This window comes from Necator americanus, chromosome IV, assembly GCF_031761385.1.
Source record: "Necator americanus strain Aroian chromosome IV, whole genome shotgun sequence".
NCBI lineage: Eukaryota > Metazoa > Nematoda > Chromadorea > Rhabditida > Ancylostomatidae > Necator > Necator americanus.
Genome location: NC_087374.1, coordinates 11044419 through 11066703, shown reverse-complemented (window position 1 = coordinate 11066703; position 22285 = coordinate 11044419). Strand labels below are relative to the sequence as shown.

General features: G+C 40.2%; 1 protein-coding gene across 2 annotated transcripts; it reads left to right on the top strand.

The window, feature by feature from the left end:
* Positions 1 to 58: 58 nt before the first annotated feature.
* Positions 59 to 22102, top strand: RB195_000921 (uncharacterized protein; the record flags this gene model as incomplete). 2 transcript variants are annotated; one of them, XM_013436773.2, is made up of 11 exons in its annotated part: positions 59 to 153; positions 6980 to 7085; positions 15122 to 15189; positions 17959 to 18088; positions 18503 to 18653; positions 18726 to 18862; positions 18918 to 18998; positions 21516 to 21586; positions 21643 to 21745; positions 21800 to 21872; positions 21978 to 22102. In XM_013436773.2, 11 exons carry the CDS (start codon positions 59 to 61, stop codon positions 22100 to 22102), a joined length of 1140 nt encoding a protein of 379 aa, XP_013292227.2. The 2 variants fall into 2 exon arrangements, with proteins under 2 accessions (XP_013292227.2, XP_064053362.1); XM_064197481.1 differs by lacking the exons at positions 59 to 153; positions 6980 to 7085 and adding exons at positions 14220 to 14254; positions 14988 to 15009 and having other exon boundaries at positions 22025 to 22056.
* Between the last annotated feature and the right edge of the window lie 183 nt (positions 22103 to 22285).

Here is a 22285-nt window from a genome sequence, read left to right as displayed (position 1 = left end):
AAGCCTGTGTTTTTATCCTTCCAGACAAGTGCGGTACCAATTTATCGACCGCAGAGGGATGAAAGCTTTGGTTGGCACTCCGAGGCGGTTTCGAACCATCGATAGTGCAGTAACAGCTGGACCTCTTACGTTACGTTACGCCCGCCACGTACAGTAAGTAAACAATACGAGGATTAGCAGAAACTATAAATTACAGCCCTTTTCGTTCTCTTCTATTTACAACGTCTTTTTGGAACGAGGTTTTCTATAAATGGATAATTGAGTTCCCCTAAGAAAATAGTAAACGCGTTAACGGTAATCGCCTTTGCTGTGCATGAAAAAGGTGTGGAAAAGTAGTGGCGAAATACGGTCAAAACGAAGAAGATACCAATCTCCAAGTCCTCTCTTCTTGAAACCTTGGCATTTGGGAGTGTATTTATGTTTTCCTGTTATGCCAACGAGGTTTGGGTGAAACTTTTTTATTGGCCTGACGTTTCGACAAACTCATCTTTTTCAAAGGCCAGTTTCACCGACTAGCGGAGTTGGTAAACCACCGCGTTCTTAAAGATTGTCACCAAGGCGAAGAAGATACCGACAGTTCCTCCCATGCTATGATAGGAATCCTTGTCAAAGTGGAAAAAGATTGATTTTTGAAATTTGATCAGCAATCTTCAAGAACAACTTCCTGTGACCATTTATTTTATAAAAGAATGGTTCAAAAAAAAGTCCCCGCAATTCCATGAAAAAGAACTCGTTTAGTCTCGAAAGAATGAGAACGGGCGGCAAGTGGAGCAACTCGAAGGAACGGAAATCAACTGTTTGAGAGCGAGGAAATGGGCAACGCCGAAAAACTGGATTTCGTGGAAAATTCCAAGCTTTGAATGGGAGAATAAGATGCGATAACATTAGAGCACTTAGAGCAATAAAAATACCCTTATCCGTGGGAATACCGTAGTCTCAACGAACAAAAAGCAGAAAATCTCCCCTTCAATACTTTGCTTGCACAAGTTTTCCTGGTAAAATAACTGCTGCTATCTGTTTTTGATGCTGTTTTTTTCTGGTGAGAAAAGATAAGGAGAAGACATTGTTCCAGGGAGTGGATTATGTCACTCAAAGATCAGTTATACTTTCTTTCGCTCTCCGATAGAGATTATTTCCTTAGCAGTGTGCTGAACTGTCCAAACTCTTCTTATCTTCGCCACCTACTAAGACTCTCTTAGGAAATGTACACGCCTTCCAGGATCGTACAAAACGGCACACGTGTTAATCTTTCTTTATCTAGCTAAGTGTTATCTAAAATCCATACTTTTCACTTTTCAGGTGGCTCATAATTCAGGTTCACTTGGTCGCGGTTGGTTCATGTTATGCTGGTTTTTCTATTCCCATCTATGCCTTGGTTCTCCAAGGCATAGATGGGAACAGAAAAACCAACGTAACATGCGAATCTCCTAAAGAGTGCTAGAAACTTAAGAGCTCTTCGAAATCCGACAAACTATGCAATAAATGCAAAGCACTGCAAAGATGCAACTTTTTCACATCCTTCTTTATGTTTTTCTTTTCGGAAACGCTAACACTAACTTGTTTTTTCTTTGTGAAGTGAGAATTTCGCCAAAGGATGTTAAGAGCAATTTCTTCAAGAAATGATGGAGTGGTGATAAGAAAGAATGGCTGGAATGTAAAATAATATCCAGACATAGTGTTAAAAGTGGTAGTATAGCAGGCAAAGTTGAAGACAGACAGAATCGCCTTTGCTTTCAACGTTTCCTAGCCTATTTCCAAAGATCATCTTTTTTCGTGGAGAAAAATGGCGAATTTTCTGGATATCTGACGGTAAACTATTAAGGAAAGTCAACAAGGAAGTTGATGGATAAGTCCTTTTCATGTAAATAGTCCAGATAATCCACACTTTCTAACATTCTAACATTCCTTCTAGTATTCTGTTATGTAAAATACCACCTGTATCTGAAGAAAACAATTATTCTAATAGAAAAGTTCACAATAACCACCAGAAACTAAGAAGCTGAAAATCGCTTCTGTGCACGTATCCAATAAATTTGTCCTTGACAGGATAAATATAATGGAAATGAAATCATCAAACATCATCATCATCAACTTCTTTTTCCAAAGTTGCTATCTAGTGTTAGTTCATTGACTTCTGGATATTTATTTCTACTGTGTGTTGCATTTTTCCGTCAACTAATTTTTGCCGGGTAATAATGTATCCAACACAGCCTCATTTGTCCGCGAGAGCACGTTTATACGGTAGGTAATTAATGTCGGGTACGGGCCTCGAACTCCTTTTCCTTCTTTAACGGGGGAGTAGAGCATAGGCGCACAACGTCAAAACACAAAAAAAACATCCCAAGGGAATCTTGTTGGTTTCTGAAGAATGGCAACAGAATCGACTTGAGAGGATTCATGTTGCGTTACATTTTATAAAGTCGGGTCGAAACGACATGAATCACGAGTGTAGTTGCGGTGCATTTGGGTACGCGCTCGAAACGGCGCGGTGGAGGCAGCAGTTGCAAAATACGAAAAATACGGAAGAGCGTTCCGGCGAGCTATTTTTCACAACGAGTTTGATCGGAGCATGCCAGCCTTGTGCACGCGCCGCATCTTCCGGGCCGTTTTTTACGGAAATGAGGAAGAAATGGACGGGATCACCCTCCTCTCCATAATCTAGGACCCCGTAGAGAAACTCTCCACCTGAAATCCGCACCACCCTAGATTCGTGGGGTGATGCCTTTAATAAGAGTTCAGTTCTGTTTATGAGGGGTGAGATCTTGTTCTACTGTCGAAAGTTGAAATTTACAGGATGTATCCATAGTCCTTGATGTTCTTAGCTAAGGCCTTCCCGGTAAGTGGACTAATTTGGACTAATTTTCAGGGATGTAATGAGCAGTGGGGATATTGGATAACTCGTCCTAAGTTGGTATACCTTGCAAGCTCCCCGTTCCCTGGATAGAACGACACGAGGTCGGGGCTATTAGCGGAAGCAGCGAAGCAGGGACGTGAATGGATCAAGTCCCATAAAAAACGCAGGATTGTAGCTACAATGTCAGAGAATCAAAAAGTAGAACAAAAGTTATGAAAGTGAAGAAAAGCACTAGAAATATCAAAGTATAATAGTATGTAGAGTTTTACTTGTAATGCTAGAAGCACACATGCATTTAGGATGTGCAGGTAGTGGGAGGTTGACATAGCGGACACCCGTAGACCTAATCACAAGGATTTTTTTTTAGCGTATTTTGAATTTTTGTATATTCCCCATAACATAATAAACATAATAGTTGTTATTTGCGTACACTAATGCAAACAGAAGACAGAAATGCACTTCGTAGGCGGTTTTCCCCTCTGCATTGCTGTGCTCGACATCCATCCCATCCACGTACGCATAGTCCGAGAAGATTCCTATGGAACCCATCTCTTTTACGAGTGCACAACGTACACAATGGAACAGTGTAAGTAATCCAATTGTTTTGTAAGTAAACAGCAACGTTTTCGATAGGTAGTAAAAACATAGAAGGGAGTATCTGTCTTTCTTACAACCTGTTCCCACAAACAACCTTTTTCTAAGTTGCATACGGTAATCAATGCCTAGGCAAACCGCTAGACAAACATTCTTCCTAACTCCCTTCTATGTTTTTGCTACCTATCCAGAAGACAAGAAGAAGAAGAAGATACGGACTTTCTGTTGGATGATGGACATAACATTTGAAGGGAGCATACCACAAGACTGACTACTGATATTGGGATCTCTTCCCGAAAAAAAAACAATTACATAAGCCGTGTATATCACTAGTGTGAGGTACGATCACGCTCAATTCCCCCTAATTGTCCTGAAGAACGGCGTGGGAAATAGCCCTGCCACTCTAATTTTCCTACAAGGCACCTCACAACGTGTCGCATACGCGAAACGAACGCACCACGTTGGCATTGAACAGGGAAGATAACGTCAACAGTTCAATGAACAATACTATGCCTGAAGATTGAAACCGACGACGATGAGTGGCAGTTATCGCCTCTGACTCCTAATTTCTCATAAAATTGAATTTTAAGAGCAATTTATATATCATTAAATTCCTCTCTTTGAGATCTATTCAAAAACTCCCATATCGTTGAGAAAAGAGCGAAATGGCGCCAAATGTGCGCCGAAAAGCAATAATTGGAACTCTGAGGTTATAATTCAAGAAGTATTCGGAGACTCAAACTTTCAAAATTGGTTAGAACAGCAATAAATTACTAGAGGGAAGCACATGAAATTGTTGATTTATTTTTTTACTCATTTTCTACGATTTTGATTGTTGTTTAAGATTGTGGTTTGTCTTTACTTTGAACCTCTTTGTAGCGAGGAAGGGAGTTATGAAAAAACCCAACAAAAATCGAAGTTAAGTACAACCTCATCTGAATTTCGTAAAACTTTTATTGGAATTAAACAGGGGAAGTTTTTTCGTACACTAGAGCAGTGCAAAGTTTGAAAATGTCACTTTTCTTATTCTTTTCCCTTCATTTCATCCCCACTTTGCACTTTCGTTAATCTCCGAAAAAGAGTTTAAATTGGAAAAAAACCTAAACAGTTCTCTTAAAACACATAATGAACTTCAGTTTTTGAAGCTTGTTTTCCTCTTAGTAGATTTTCTCGTTTTCTTATAGCAGCTTTTTTTCATAAATTTATAGAGAAAGGAAGAATATGCAAATTACGATTAGATCTTACACAACTAATTGAAGACTATACTCCTTGATTCACAAAAAAAAATCGAGTTTCCCGCAGCATTTCGAGTTGAATGATATCGTTTTCAAAGCTATTCGAGATTATTTTCTTTCTCTCAGACTCCGCGACCCGGCTATTTTCGCACCTCAGGCGCGGATTGCACCTATTTGCACCATCGGCAGTCATTGTTGCAGCGTAGGAAGAAAATATTATGGGAAAGTCAAGTCCACATTTTCTTTCCAGAAATTCAAATATGTGTATGAAGTAGAAAATAAATCCAACACTTCACTATGAATATAGTTATATCAATTCACTTCACAACCATTATTTCAATACTCATCCTCGAATGTTGGATTTCTTGATGAGAGCTCGATTTTACGTGAAGTTTTCGCAGTTAGAGTTAGTTTTTGAACAACAAAAACAATGAATAATCAATAGAAGGAAAGAAGTGTTGATCACTGTTGGAATTCCATGTACAACACAAGGCACAGGACAGATCAAATCTCATCGTATTACCTGACAAATGAACCGGAGCGGTCAGATCAAATAAAAACATTCATCACTTCATTTCATTAGAATCAGATTATTCTTAACCTTTAATTCAATTGTATAATATTTGCAAAAGATTAATTCATATGTTTTTTCCCAACAAAAATATGCGACATCTACATCAGGTTTCCTCCAAACGTTGCACCAATAACTGCCGTTGGTGCAGGTAGGCCAGCCCCTGCTAAGGTGCGAAAATAGCCGGGCCGAGGAGTTTGATTTCAAAAAAAGGGGAATCTCGAATAGTCTTGAAAACGATATCATTTAACTCGAAATGTTGTGAAGAACTCAATTTTTTTTTGAAAATTAAGGAGTATAGTATTGAAATAGTTGCATAAAATCTCGTTAGACGAATTCTGAAAATGATCTGGATTATTTGGAATGTGATCCTAATTATATTCGGTTACAAGGAGAGTAAGTGGGCACGGATTGCTAGAGCTAGAGACCCTGTCGACTCATGTGTTCATGTATAAACGATAACGTATAAACCATGAACATTAGGCGCGCATCAAGAGAAACAGATGTTGACGGATCTGAAAAAAAATTCCTGAATGTTTATGAGCTCATTCCAACCAAGAAGCTTTAGTGCAGCGGTTTGTTTCTGGATTTTGAGAAACGAAGCGTAAGGTGAAAGAAAGACAGATTTTTTTCCTCCATTTTCCAAACTCCAACTTGACGCAAGGCTCGAAACACAGGAATGTGAACACGAATAGGTGCAGGCTATTCGTAGAACATCGAACTAAAACTAAGACAATGTGGTCTGGATCCATTCACGGATATGATTTGCAGCCTGCAAAGAAAAGTCAGGCACAGGACATGCAGAACGCGAATGTATCCCAAAGAATAAATTCACTAAAAGTAGGCAGGGGGTCGCTAATGGGGAAGCAAAGCTGAGATGCTGGTTGCTGACATAGTGACCCACCATCTAAAATGTTCCCGCCAATCTACATGAAGGTCCCAATTATTGGGGACCGCAGGTGCATGAATGTCATTAGTTTGATTATTAATATCCTTTCTCGATCTTTTTTATGATACAAACAGCGTTTCAAGACGCGACAGCTCCATTAATCCTGTAGTATAAATGAACCTTCCATCTAAGTTGGTGAGAAACCCCTGAGTAGCTCTATCCACTGGTGTCTATAATCAGGCAGAACATGGCTCAGACGATGAAACAAGTGCCTACAATTTTTTCGGATGTCTCCTTGCTGCGTTCCATCCTCAGACCACAATAACTCTGCCCAATAACCTATGCAATAACCATAAAGGATAAAAACGATAAACTTTCTGGCGTTAACCGATCCGCTTGGGATACGTCCCCACGTTCATTGAAATTCAGAATCGTTTGAGGTTTACGAACGTGTAACTGGCCTATAGAGTGACTTGCGGTGGCTGGCCGATGTGTCAAGTCAGTGTTTTTATCCTCCCAGAGAAGTCTGGTACCAATTTATCGACCCCGGAGGGATGAAAGGCTTGGTGAGCACTAGGGCGGATTCGAACCTCCGATCGATCGTACAGGAAGCGGAACCTCTAACCGCTACACCACACCCGCCCTGCAATAACCGTAACACGTCTACAAATGCAAAAACTTAAAGCTAAGGTATCATACATACCATCGCACAGCTGCATCTTTTAAAATTCATTAAACGAATGTTTTCTTATAATTTTATCTTATTCAATTGTAGAATTTCAGTTTTCTTATTTTAATTTTGAGTTAATTATGGTTTAAATTTTTTTTTATTTTAGGAAAGATGAGCAAGAGGTGAACGATGTTATTTTCCATGGGACATACAACAATCAAGGAGTTCGTCTCCTTGATGGATTACAATGGCAAGGCCATCTAATGGAAGACGTGAGGAATATTGCCAAACTTTTCGGTGAGAGTTCCTTTTTTTCTGATTATTTTTATAAAGCCCTACGGAGAAAAGGACTCGGTAACGCCTCAACCTAAGCGCTCAAAATCAATTTATACATTTTCGTTTCTACGTTTTCAAGCCAAACATTTGTCGAAATTAAATTCTAGAAGTATATTTGGGATCAGCGGAACATTTGCTTTCTACTGGTGTTTTTTTAAATCTAATTTTCCCAACCACAAGAATTCCAACGGTGTGCGACGGATTAACCGATCGAAGGCGGATTTTGACCCAGAAGTTAGTGTCAGTATCGTAGAAAGAGAAACCTTTTCTGGAGAAAAGAAAAAAATCCTGATTCAAAGGCAGAATAGGTCTCTCGAAATCGAAACAGAATACATAGGTCTACGAGGTTCGCCGGCTGTTGAAGAGCAAAGCAAAAGCAAAAGCAAAAGAAAATCAATAACGTTCCATTAGCATTTTATTTTATTTTATCATTTTACGCATTTCATTTGCATACAGAATGAAGAGAGAATTAAACTATATGAAGAAAAACTATTAGGGAAAGGTTCGTCTTCCCTGCTGTTAAACGAACGATTTATGATCGTCAGATGAATTCACTGTGCAGCAGAAATTCCTGGAAAAAGTCGGCAGAAACTGAAGCAGAAGTGCTTGTAGCAACATTAGCGGGAACGTACGTACGTACGTACGTAAAATTCATATGTTTGCCGTAGGAATTGCACGTATACGACATTGAACTTTGTCAAAAGGCAACGCTGACACTTGATGAGCACTGACGACACTTGAGTGCACTAAAAAGTTCTGTCTTTTGTTGTTTTTTACGACACTCTGCTATAAGATTGCAGAATTGTACTTTGAAAAAAAAAACCAGGAACTATCCACACTTCGAAGTCTACTTCAAATGGTATTTCTGTATGAAATAATAGTTCTCAGAGAAAAGCAGGGATTACTGCTCATCCAGAGCCATTGATACTGTCTAAATAAAAGCTAAATATTATATAACCCTACTCAAGCACACAGTTTTTGATGTAATTTTTCATTATTTTAGGAATCTATGAAGTCAGTGCGAGACTCTTCAGGAGATTCCGGAGTCATAAACAGACGAAATTGTACGAAAAAGTAAAAATGCGAAAAAATCCCTCTACTTCAGCCAGAAGAAAGTGCAATAGCAACTAAAAATAGTCCGAAAATAATCCATTGTTTGTTTTCTGTACAGTCATGGACACTACGTCGGTTAGAATGGGGTATTCATACTGCAACTGCTTGAAAAAGCTTTCCGAAATTATTTTGACAGTCAACTTTATAGTAGTGAATAAAATTAGAGGATGCAAGAACTATAAAAAAATATGAGGAAGCGAGCAGAACGGAGGTTATGGGAAGTGAAACGTTTTCTTCGTCGTCGAGAGGAGAAAAAAGCATGTTGAAGTAGAAAAACGTGCTCGAACTCCGAAGTGAGACAGGAAGAAGGACTCATCAATAAAAACAACATATGACCAACAATCATTCGTCATCGTCAAATTTCTTACTAAAGTCCTTTAAAGAAAATATGAGGTGTTTTTCGTATCCTTCGGGGGCAATGAAGCCATCAGGGAACACTCGCATATGATCGAGACGAGCGGAAGTATTTGAGGCATTTGTTTGAGTGAGTGGAAGAGATGCACAAGTGCAGGGGTTGCAGATGATGAAGAACAAAAAAATAAAGGAAGAAGCTAGCATAGTAGCCAGGAAGAAACGGATGAGTGGGTCTCGAGAGGAAAGTGAGTATGAGAGATGCGAAAATGACTAGAACGGCCTGACTGCAAGCACCCAACAAGTTGACGATGGTCAAATATAGGTCAAGTCATCATGACGTTCACGATCTGATTGCTACTGAACGTCGTAATTTCTACGATCGCCGTTGAAGGCGGCGAAGGCGACGCCAGGTCGAATGGTGTTGGTGGTTCTCGTGACCTTGGCTCGCGACGCGGATGAACGATTTGCCTTTTGAAAGAAACACTCCGAACGAGAGCCATTTCCGCACTTAAATTCTGTCATTTGAGATTGACCAACACAACAGCGGCGTAAAATGCGCACATTGGAGCCGTCCAGAATTTCAGGGAAGAAATCGAGCCGTGACAGCACAAAAACAGAAGCTAAGACACCAGAAAACTGTTAGGGAAGGCAATGCATTCCCTTACGGAACGGAACGGAAAACTGGAGAAATGGACATGGTTGTTTTCCCGAGCGAAATGAATGAATGGCGTTAAAATCCATGAATATTAATAAGAGCTGAAATGTTTCGGAAATCGTATTAATGGAGATAAACGATTTCAACGTGAGGCGATGTCTGCTTCAGAAAACCATGAGATCCGTCTTCACATCGATGAGAAAAGATCAAAACATCAAATTCTCGTCTCTTGATGTGGCAAAATTGCTGTGATTTGATCTACATCAATAGAAAGGGTAATAAATCACCGGATTTCGTCGAAGTTCATCCACCGCCGTGCTTTTCAGGATATAACATTTTGAAGTAAGTCCACCTCGAAAATTACCCTATTCACTCGAGTACGCGCAAACCAAATAAGCAACAACTCGATGGGATCAAGATAGAAAGGGATATCTCTGAGAATAACAAAAATTCTCAGGAAAATTGACATCTAAAGAGTTTAAGAGCTCTTCTCTTTTTAGTTTTAAGTATAACTGATGACTGAAATTATATCAGTACGTAATTTACAGGACTAGTAACTAATGGTAAAAAAATTAAAATAAAATAAAAATAATAATATTAAAAATAATAATGCGTAAAAATAAAAAATAAAAATAAAAATAAATAAATAAAAATAAAAATAATAAATACTAAATAATAAAAATTAATAAACACCAATTAATAACTAATAGAATTGTTGGAATTCTTCAAATTTAAATCTTCGCTTCTACATCACTTCTATCAATCCCACATTAGTAGAAAATATTTTCACAAAATTCATAGTCACACGCTCCGCACTCGTTATCCTCATCTCTAATTGGTCGAATCGATGAGCGTAGACGCGTGGCGGCCGCAGGACAATAAAAATGACAATTACTATAGGCCTTTCAAAGTTGGACGCGAATTTTGCGATTTTTTTTCTTGGATTTCGGAGAACACGAGATTGGAACATAATGATAATGGAATGAGTAGGAAAACTTGGTTGGCTAGTTGTATTTGATATCTGCCTTGATTTCGTCGATGGCTTCCAATAGCTGAAGCCTCTCTGCATGGTCGCCATGTGTCCGGCAGCATACATCATCATAGGTGGATAGGTGAGAATCTGCTAGATAATTAAAACACTCCACAACTTTTATGGACACCATGTTGGTGTGCATCTTTTGACGGATAGAAGTAATTTATAACTAACTTTTCAATGGATTGATAAATTAAGTAATTAGTGGACATATAAGAAAAAGAAGGATGCAAGAAAATAATTCCTTGGATTAATAAGATGCCATTAGGAGATATTTTAGATAGAGATATTAGGGTATAATTAAAGACGAATGAAAATAAATGTAAGTGGAATGATTTTTGTTACTAATTAAACGAAAAGGTGAATTTATTTAAATTACTGATGATTCAACAATCCCTTGTAAGTCAGTAGATCACAAGATCGAAGGACTCCAAATAACTTCTAGGAGATCTCAACCTTTCCAATTTTTGTTTCTAGCGATTTTTTCCAAGAGCTTCAAAGGACGAGGTTAATCCTGAAGTTCTATCAAATATGCTGGGAATTGTAGAAGAAGGCTTCGAGCATTAGAACTCGTTTAATTATTTTATCTTCGTTTCACAGATTTTACCTATATGATCGGTTTCCTTGATAGGTTTGATTTTTCACTTGTTACTCGATCACTCTGGACATAATTACAAAAGTTACCTAACGACATTTTCCAAAATAGATACATATGGTTTGGTACGGATAGGATAAGGCCATAACGAACAGCAAAATAAAAACTATAGACAGTTGTCATCCCTGAAGTGAATTGTTGAAAATTCAAAAGTTGACTTGAAGTTGTAAGAAAGGGAATTTCCAATGGATGAATAGAAGATTGGTTGTTCTTTGCCAAAAATCTCCCCGAGTTCAGACGAGTCTCCTAGGTACCTTAGTGTGCCTTAGCATCTTACTGCGAGAACTACTGTATTTACACTTTTTCAGCTTTTTTCTACTTTGCTAATTGAAATGAGTGGAGTTCGCTGGAAAATTCATCTACGAAGGTCGTTGTGCAAATGTCTGCGAATGTTGCAAATTTCACGATTCTACATACTTTGCAACCTTTACAACACCTTATTTTTTTCAAATATTTCAATTCTTACAAAAAATCTTTTATCCGCATGTTTATGGCACCACTTATATAATACAAAATTCTTGTGAAAAGTCCAGAAAAAGTGAATTTTTCGAAGCTGTAACGATCAAGAAAAAAAAAGAAAGGTTGATGAGAAGGATGCTGGGACCCGCAATTTCAGTGAAGACGGGCCATCTAAGTCTTCAAGTACCGCGTAGTAAGTATCGCGATTAATGGTGAGCCCGTAAAACTTTAATATGCAAGCGAAGGCTTAATTTTTACACCGTACAATACGTTGATTCTCCAGCTCAACTTCATTTCACCTAAAGATCCATCTGCTCAAGAAAAAAAAAACATTCAATGGGAAAACTCGGACGCAATGCCCTGCAACGTGCATACATATGAACATGCGATACATACGTTAACAGCATGATCGAGTGGAAGCTGAACAGAGAAAAGGAACAGAAGGATAAGACAGTTAATTGAAGAAAAAATCGGCTGTTCAATGCTCTGAAAATCAGGAAGGATAAGGATTTTTGAAGTCCACCAATCATTTACTGATGATATAGAAATTATCGAGTAGAAAAAAACGGGACTCTCCTAAAGTCGAGCTGATCATTGGGCCAAGGCTTTGAGCTGTGTAAAAGATGTTTTCTACTTTAAAAAGTCAAAATCTAGGCTTACTTACTTTGGTAGTATATTAGTAAAAAAAATGTGATAAGGAAGGTATAGAAAACAAAACAAACCATTTGCGCGTTACGACCACATTTTTAGGACCCTATCATAGTCACTTCTTCGGGTTCTGTGGTTACGTTTTCATCCAAATCCTTTATTTTACAAACTTATATCCAGAGAACAATTCTTCAACAGCAAAAAGAAAACACCATAAATGATGAAGAACTCGCAAATTTCAGTGTGAACTAGTTGTTCAAGAAGCAGGCTCTGTTTCTTTTCTCGTTCATTTCATTATTTTCTAAATTACAGCATTGGTGTAAAAAGTTGCATCCTTAGGTGAACTGTCACCTTTTATTCAGCTTAGTGCTCTGGTTCTAACATTTCCATGGACTTTTTCTGCTCTCATTGCACTCTTAGCAAAGCACATCCTGACTCGAGTTTGTACTAAAGAAAATTAAACAGAAATTTCAATAAATGGTGTGTCTAAAATAATAAAACTGCAGAAACATGCTACTATAAGCAGAACTGTCATAACTTCTAAGTGTCATAGGGTAAGTGACCCTGAATTTAAGTGTCATAGGTGGCTGACCATCAGCTGCGCCCAGGATTTCTTCAATAAGACCGACTACTCAAGATGGTCCTTAACAAGAAACGGGCGTACTCACGAAGTTATCGCATTTTTGGCATGTTAAGCGTTCTGGATTGGTGAGTAGATGTCGTGAGAGAATTCTTCACTTTCTGGAGTAGGACAACGACAACGATGTTTGATGCGTATCCGGCACAAAAAAAGACTGCGCAAGGCCCCACTGACAATGAGTTTGCCGACTCTTCCTTGAGTGTTTTGACATAGACAGATGTGTTCCGTTTTTTGGTGCATCATTCGTGTATGTGAATAAATAAATAAATAAATAAATTTTGGGAGCGAAGAAACAAGAAATGCTCAGAAAGAGAAGGAATGCGAAAGATTCAAGGAGTCCATCCAGAGATGGAAAATATGAAGAACTATATCAAACAACTTCCGATAACAACAAAATGCACACTAAAAAACATTTTGGCTAAATAGTCTTCTAAGTCAGAGTGTGTTTTGTTTTTAAGTGGCAGAACCGTGGTATCCACATAAAATATGAATAATAGATCCTCCTAGTTAACCCCAAAGCAAACTCAACCGCTAACTGCACGCGTTTAGAGGCATAGGTGAGGAGAAATTCATGCGGTTATTCGAGGCTGGAATGGAAGTGAATAAGTCATAATTTCTAAGCATTAATCAATACCGCCCTTTCATTGTTTAATCATCGCTGAAGAAATAATCGATTCTACACCAAGAACACCTCCACGGTTAGGAGATTCCGAGAAAATCGTACCTGACCTGAAGGAAAAGCGAGAAACTCAGCGCAGAAGTCGCCGATGGAGAGGATGGAGATGGCTGCGATTATCTGCGGCGTTGTTATTGTCGGCTGCGTAAATATTAGCGGAATCAGAGTGTAACTCTTGAAAACTGCACGCTAAGCGAATTCAAATTTATTGTCGTGGATATGCAGCTTCCCTGAAGTCCGTGTCAGAGGGAAAACTAAGATCAGTCAAAGTAGTGCTGTGCATACTATACAGTTAATCCTGGAATAAGGATCTGCACAAAATGAAAGCAGCTTCTTCGAAGAATTTCGGAGATTCGCGTCTCGAAAAGTCGACAGAGCGAGGAGCAAACTATCCTTTTTTGAACAATATTTAAAATGCTGGTTTTTCCCAGACCAAAAAAAAATCAAAAAAGAAATCAAAACAAGATGAAATATTTGAAAAGGCCAACGTTTTTTTTGAAAAACTTCGGATATGAGTAGAGAGTATAAGCAAAATCTAGCAGTTTTAAGCGTAACTCATGAAAATATCTTTCTCTTCTTTTGGAAAAAATCCAGAATTTTGGTATGTCTTAGATATTGCTTTCTGCTATACATATATTTCTGATGTTTGTTGACGGAAACAGCGTTGTTCGCCACAATGTGACACTGATTGCAAAGACGCTACCATGGCGACCTCGTGAGCAATGCCAAGTTACATTTCGAGGAAATCAACTTCTGTTCTTGTTCGGCGGAGATTTTAGTTTCTCGACAAATCTCTAGGGACCATCGTCGAACAGAACTCCGAAATTTGTTGCCAGGATGGAGATGGATAAAGCGATAAGCGTCATGTTTTGGTGAGTGGAGGTGTGTGTATGCGCGACTGAGGTTGGAGGATGGCAGAAGTTTAGTCGAGTCAAAAGAGAGCTCTGCTAAACTGAGTAAATCCTGAATAGCGATCGTTTTAATTCGAACACAGGACAGTTTAGTATTTGCAACTGTACAAATAGGAAAAATTGTGAAAATTCACCGTACATTCGAAATTTTCGTCTACACCAAGGATCCGCTTATTGTGATACCTACGAAGAATCCAAATATTTACGCAGGAACTAACTCTCGAGAAGCAATGTAAATAAGTAAAAAGAGAGGTACACGGATGGGTAAGTTACTCCGCTTGAAGCACAGGAATAAATCCAATGTAGATATCCTAGAGCAGAGCTAATTTTTAAAATCCATAAGTTAGGAAGCATTATTGATTGCATGTGGTTCAATCAGTGTTCACAAATCCCAATCATTTTAAACAACAGTTGAGGGAACTGAGTTGTGAATTCAATTTTTTTTCCAAACAATGGACTTATTTATTAGTTACTTTTATACTTACGCTCACGGATTTCTTTTGTCTGCACTCAAAAAGTAACTGATATAAAGTTAACATACAGTACACCGATAATAAAGAAATCATCGAAGGAAAAGAACTGCGATTAGATTTCCTTTGATTATTTTGATAAAGCTGTTACCTGATAACCGGTCATATATAAACCTCACCGCGGTACACCCAGTCATTCTGTTAGTTTTTTTCATACAAGTTAGCCGTATAGCACCATTGTTCAAGGTACGACGGTTCCTCGACCGTAATGTATTCCGTGAAAAGTTTGTGCAAGGATTAACACAAGGAGTTCTTAAGATAACCAAATATCTTCGAATTACTTAACGATCATTTCCAGATGTTCATAGAAATTGAAGAAACTGTCTGTTTTATTGCTTCGTTCCTATACGGAAAGATTCCAAGGAGGTTAGTTGGAGTTTATAGTGAGCACTTAAATTTTGTGATAGATATTGCGTTGAATTTTTGTGACGTCGTGGAATGGACGATGGGCATTAAGTGCAGATGCAGGAGCAGATGCTGATCACGACAATAATGCCGCGCTTGCACCCATCTTCCTTTCGTTATATAGTCGAAATTCCGTGCAGCATTTCTCGTTGGCGTGCTGGTGCTTCTATTGTGGTTCGTGTTTACGCACAGTTACCTTGTGGACAGATGTGGTGGCTGTTCTGTCATGGATTTTGTTTTGTCGTCCGAGAAATGCTGAGCTCCTTTAGCGACGTCAAAATGACAAGAAGCTGGGTAAAGTTGCGCAAACTGGAGCGCTCGAAGCGGTGAGCGGCGAGCGTAGCGGTTATGATCAACGGTGCACTCTCACTAGCACCACTCATCCCTGCAGTACCTGATGGTCCCACTTCGCTCCCGACCGCTAACTCGACAGCGCCACTTTGAGCGCTGCCGCTTATGCAACTGCACCGGACTTCATATCATTTTGACGCTACCATACAAAAAATCAGTGGCCACCTCACGTTTGAGTTGCTCAGCTGCCGAAACAGCTATTCATTTCCGAAGAACGTTGGCACAAACTCACCACATAAACGAGACTCCCCGTGGATACCGTGCTCATCTCTTTTCCGAAACCGCATCACAGGACATTCGCCCCTGTATTTATGTTTTCTTGTTATACCAACGAGGTTTAGGTGAAACATTATTTTGATGATGTTGATGGGATATGGGTTGTTGATATGAGTTTGATGGAATATGCATGGTATCAAAGACCAAACCATTTTTATGCCTTTGAAAAAGACGAGTTTGTCGATATGTCAGGCCAATAAAAAAAAATTTCATCTAAACCTCGTTGGCATAACAAGAAAACATCAGTACGCTTCTAAATGCCGAGGTTTGAAGAACAGAGGACTTGGAGATTCGCATCTGTGTTGCACCATTCGTTTGATATCTGGTGACACAATTAAAATGACGTAAACTTTTTCATGCAGCCCATTTCATTTTATACACATTACACATAGGTGAATATCGAAGAGGGTACAGGGATAGTAGCTTTAAGAAGTTTTATACGTCAGATAAACACTTATTTCATTAGGTCATAGTGTATACACATTAGTGGAAATCCCAGTGTCATCATCGTATCTTGGTCGTACTGATTTTTAATGAGCTTTACACGAGGGTGTTAAAGGCACGGTACACGAGGGTGAATCTGGGGTGGTACGGATTTCAGGTGTAGTATTCGTATACGGTATCGTAGATTATGGAGAGGGGGTGATTCCGTCTATTTCTTCCTAATTGCCGTAAAAAGACGGCCCGGACGATACGGCTTCGAGCGATCCGGCGCGCTATTTTCTGCAGGAAGTTCGACTCAAGCGCGCCAGCCTTGTGCGGCGCAACATCTTACAGGCCATTTTTTCTGGCAATTTGGAAGAAATGGACGGAATCACACTCCTCTCCATAATCTACTATCCCGTATAAGAATAAAAGGATAACGGATAAAGTCACTGGCGTATCAATCCACTTGGGATGATCGTTGAGGTTTTTGGAACGCGTGTTGGCCTATACAATGAATTGCGGGGGCCTGCCGATGATCAAGTCAGTGTTTTATCCTCCCAGACAAGTCTGGTACCAATTTATCGACCCCGGAGGGATGGGACCTAGGGCGGTTTCGAACCCTCGACCCTGTGGCTACAACGGACCTCTAACCGACTGCGCCACACCCGCCCTATAAGAATACTCCACTTGAAATCCGTACCACCTCAGATTCATGAAGTGATCCCTTTAAGTGATCGTATAATAATAAGTCATTTTTGTAATTTTTGTGCGGGCGTCCTTCATTTTCTTTTCGCAGTACGGATCCACTCACGCTCAGCGGAACCAATATTTTCGGATGCTAAAACTAGACAGGTCTAGATCGAGAAGTGTCCCTGATGAATGAATTAACTTTCTAGCTAAGCTAGAGGAACGTAGCGGCTTCTTTAGCATATAAGATCAGATAAGATAGGATCTTATGAAGAAGACCAAGAGAATCCTGCTTTGTGCTTACCCCTTTATCTCCACTGTTCCTTCGGTCTATAACGCGCAAACCTTCAAGATTTGCAAGTACGAAGAAAGCGCTGTCGTTATCGTCGCTTAATCGGTAGACTTACGTTGGGAGCATCTCTATTTAGAAACTAGAATGCACAGATTTAAAATTCTACGCTGCATCATAGATTGAAGATTTTGCCGAAAGAAAAGTAAAGTTAGCCGAGCCGAACATTTCAATGTAACCGTTAGGTGAGGGGATTGAATGTGGGTCCCCTGAAAATATCACGAAAACTAGAGGGACAGCGGAACTGGTGGTCGGATTTCTTCACGAAGTCGTCCAAAGAAAAGTCAAACTTCTCGTATTTTTGAAACAAAAAGACATCACGACTGAGACATATAAGCGTACTGCAAACAGACAATTAAAGGGTTCAGAGAGAGGGGAAAGGGCAGAGTTGACTTTCGAGAAACGGAGTAGCGGAATTCTTTCCCATTCCTAACGAACCCTAATGAGGCTAGTGTCATGGTTGATTACAATGGGAGGAGGTGATAATTGGAGGAAGTGGAGAAGTCTCGAGGAAAAATGTAAGTTACCTCTTTTCTTTGCGAGACCACACTGAAAACTTGAAGAGGACGAAGATGTGCCCGGAGCAAACCTGAAATTTTTGGTCTTCTCGAAATGTTTCGTTCACTGATCGCTCGTTTCAGCAGAGTGGACTCGTTTGCCGAAGCTGTGGCGAATGGTCTAGTGAGTCGAATTTACGTCCGAGCCGAACCACTCAAATCGTACTCACTTGTAGTGAATATGGATGAAAACAAAGACAATCTCATCGAAGAGGTACTCAAATTCTAGCAAAGATGGCATTACGGAAGTATTATTGGAGTGATTATTAAGCATTAGAGCAGCGACCACTTCTTGTTGTTCAATATAGGACCCCTTCAAAAAAACCTTGTCAATGACAAAGTACTTTCTAGTATGTAAAGTAGATAAAGAAGTATGTGAAAAGAGAAATGAGGATTGTTGTGACATATGAAAATTAAACTTGTTTCGTTATTTTGTCAGAGAAAATGTATAACTTAGAAAAAAGCCCTAGTCTACCAAATTGGGCGAATTGCTCTGATAAGTAGACTTCAGTATAACATAAAGCTTTTTTTTTCCAGTTCAGCAAAAAGTAGGAAGTTAATACTGAAAACCACAAAAAAACTCTACGGTGAAGAGTTGATCGGCGCACGTTCACTTGAAATTCTTCAGGCGGCTTCGTGCGCTTTCATCTCTCCAAGCGAATTGAGTGAACTGCTTCCCGCCAACCTCTTGCTCGAACTGCGCGAAGGATCCGTGCATGCAGTGAATGCCGACACCGGGAACGTGAAATGCATTTATCCTGCTCCTGGAAGTTCAAACGGTGGGAGTCTCTTCTAAAATCGTTATGAAACGAGTTTCTTTTGACCTCGACACCAAGGCCTAGCATTTCCAGAAATACATCGTCGCAACGGTCGTCGTGTACCATGCAAATCTGTCGACGCTCGACGACGCCCCTTCTTCCGAGTTGAATTCGCCTATCCCAAAGGCAGTGAACGCGATGAAAGAGCTGTTGCTAAGCCGAATTTTGAGGTGGAGTGTGTACAACAACCGTAGGTGCATTGTCCCTGAATTGCCAAACTAACAGGTGGAACGTAGCGAGCAGACCTACTCCGCTCAAGCATTCGCTGCAACTCGCTTTGGATCGACGAAACTGAAAACGTATCAGGTTGCCCATTTTTGACTACATGAGATTACTATAATTTCTGCTACCCGTTAACCTTACAATTCTCCAATAATCCGGGGACGCTCATAATTGGATGTCTGGATCTAGATCCACAAATTTGTATCCAATTCCAATCCCATTATCTAATAGTGCAGCATCGTGCACCATTATCTTACCATACTCACATCACTTCTATCACCTGCGGTCCCGTTGTTCACCAAGTTCCCCGAGGCTGCGCCATCCGTACTTCCATTTGCCCTATAGGGAGCAATTGTTGCCCACTGGCTTCTCTTCTCGCGAGAGACTCGAAGACCATCGTATCTTTCTTTGAAGGACTTTGTAAAGACTGATCACTGGATCGGCGGTCATCCCGTAGTGCGTTTGACGTCGCGTAGTATTCAGACGCTAGCAGCTTCGCTCCAACGATTGTTGATGGAGTGCATCACGTGTTCGCCTCGCCTAATTTTTCCTCCCTTTGCAAATTCGAGGCCGTTTTTGGTCTTCGATCGTTAACGAAAGACTTAACATTGAATCCCCTTCTTCACTTTCGTAAAGCGGGACACTCTTAGCATCACTCTTTCAATTGACTGTTCCCTGACACTAGCCGCAATTTCTTCTCGCTTTTGAAACGCCCAGGTATATTGGAACGGAAGCATAGGTCAAAGCAGGAAGACTGGTGTGTTGACAAGATCAGCGTAGAGCCTGATGATCTTGCTCTTCTTCACTTCATTGTCGATACTCTTGTATTCTCCCCAAGCCGTTTGTTTCCTCGTGCCCACTTAAGAATCATGCATCATTCTAATTTTCCGACTGCATATGCTTGGAGCAGTCGGCTGCATTCTTTCCGTTGGTCCACATACTCCAATTTTCTGATAAAGACTTTGATATTTTTTTAACAAACCATAACTTTTGTGTCATATGTGCGTGTGAAAAGAAGACCCACTCTAATGTCATGTCGTTTACTTACATTTTTACACCTGCGTGACGTTTAGAATGTCGTAGTTTCTTAATCACACACCGATGATCATCAGTCAATTTTTTTTAAACATAAGTGTCTTTTATAGTGTTGCATCTTTCTGGGAAAACTAAAATTCCCTGGGAGCTAAGCTGAAGGACTGAGACTCAAAGACAGGCAAAAGCGAACTTGAAGTCAGTTAGAGAATTGATCAGTCTTGCACTTCGTGCTTTCAGGAAATGCTTGGAGACCCTGAGCAAGTATTGGGTTTAATGGGACGAGATCTGAAGAAAATGGAATGAATGAAGAATCTGAATGGAGAATCTTCTTCCAATCCAGCACTTTAAGTTGGCAGCAAGTTCCCTAAGCAGCTGCGGAGGTGAACGGCAACATGTCTCGGACGCTCTCTTTGAAATGCAGCGACCAGCTCGCGGAGCTGCCGCAATCCTTAGAAGACTAGGGTAGACTTTGGCGTCGACCGTCTATTTATCAGGCAGAAACCTCCACCACAGCACTGCCCGTGATCACTAGTTACAGAAGAAGGGAACCTTCTGTTGATGGTGATTCGGTTGCGCTTGCTGCGGTGTCTGAACGCTTCGGAAGAGCTAAGCCACACTCGTGGGCGTAACAATCTTCACGGATTTTTTGCTTAGTATGGGAAGGTTTTTTCAATGTTGCGTTAAGCAGCACCAAGTCATCCAGCCATCAACAGCGTCGTGGCGTTCGGGAACCACTACCAAAGACCGCGCAAATCGTCGTCGATTTTGGAGCTTTTCTGCGAATGCCCCTTGTGTGGGAAACTGGAGAATCCTGGAAATCCAGTTGCTAACGGAGACCACTATTAACGCTCGTGAAAGAAGATCACTAAGAGACGACGTCGGTCCATTTGCATTACAACGGATGTCTGACACAGAAACGAACCTCTTATATAGAACTTGCTAGAAAGCGTTCTGGTACTTTCTAGCTTTCACATGAGTCCCCACAAGAAAAAGGGTGGTCAAGCTTTCAAAGTCAGCTTTTTAAAGCTTTAGAGAAATAAGTAACCAAAGAGGTGCATGCTTATTAGTGAGCACCTACTCTCTTGACATGTACTTGACGTCGCATTGGTTCGTCCGGATGACCACTGTTTTTGCAGCAACGGACGTCATTCTGCACTTTACTGCTACACATACTTCTCTTTACTCGCCTTCCCTTTACCGGCCTCACTCAGTGGCTCACCGGGATTACCTTGTTAATGACATTCGTTGTCATACGCAGATGAAAACCGCTTCCTCATAAAAAGGACAATATATGCAGCGTTAGTCAATCTTCATTGGGCTTGCTTACGTGTTCGACGCCTAGGAGGATTATCAGTAATCTTATCAGTAAATAAGTGATTTTATCCCCCAGACGTGTCTAGTATCAATGTATTGATCCCAAGGGACAAATAGCTTAGTTGGCCTAAGGCGGCGGTTTAACACAGTTGACTGAGCAATTGCAGCTGAACCTCTTACCAACTCACCTACACTCATGTTCCCATACTTACCAAAAAGATCCAAGAAATCCTTCCAAAGAATAGTTTGCAGTCAACGCAGTGTGGCGAAAACGGCTATGGGCACCATCCATTCACAATGCCGTCGGTTTATGCTTACTTGAGGTAAGTGGGGCAAATTTGGCGAGCTAAGAAGTGTCTCAAAATCACTAATCTCGCAGATTGCTTGTGTTTCTGAATGCGATCGCATGTGCGACGATGACGGGAGGTGTGGAAGAAGATTCTGACACGCATAAAACTGAAGAGTACTCGGACGAAGAGAAGGTTTGGTGTGCATTGCTACTTCCAAAGTAGAGGAGCGAGACCTTCTCGTTACAGAAGCGAGTGTTGGAGGATGCTCAAGGTGATCGCGCAAGTAGTGGGTTCGTAGATGATGACGAGCTTAGCGACCGTTAGTTATCATATGAAATTTCTCGTAAATACTTCTAAACGTCACTATCTATCTTGAGACCTTGAGCTTCAACGAGTTACGCGTTAAGCTTTTTCAAGAATTTAGGTCGCATACTCATGAGAAGTTTGCAGTTGGTGACCTTGCTTTTACAGCTGTCAACGAGAAATCGGAGAAGAGTTGCTGAGCAATCGAATGTGAGCGCCGTTGTTCGTCGAGTCCAAAATGGTTAATAAACATTAAGAAAAGAATCTACTGGTGTCTTTCAAGTAAAAATGTATAAGATCTTGCTATAATATATGGTATTTGGCTAAAACAACTTCAATAGATTAGATATAAAACGTTGATAAATGAAACTGTTTGTAATCTGTTCAAATCCAACTAAGATGTTGGTAAGATCCATGAAACACTCATCT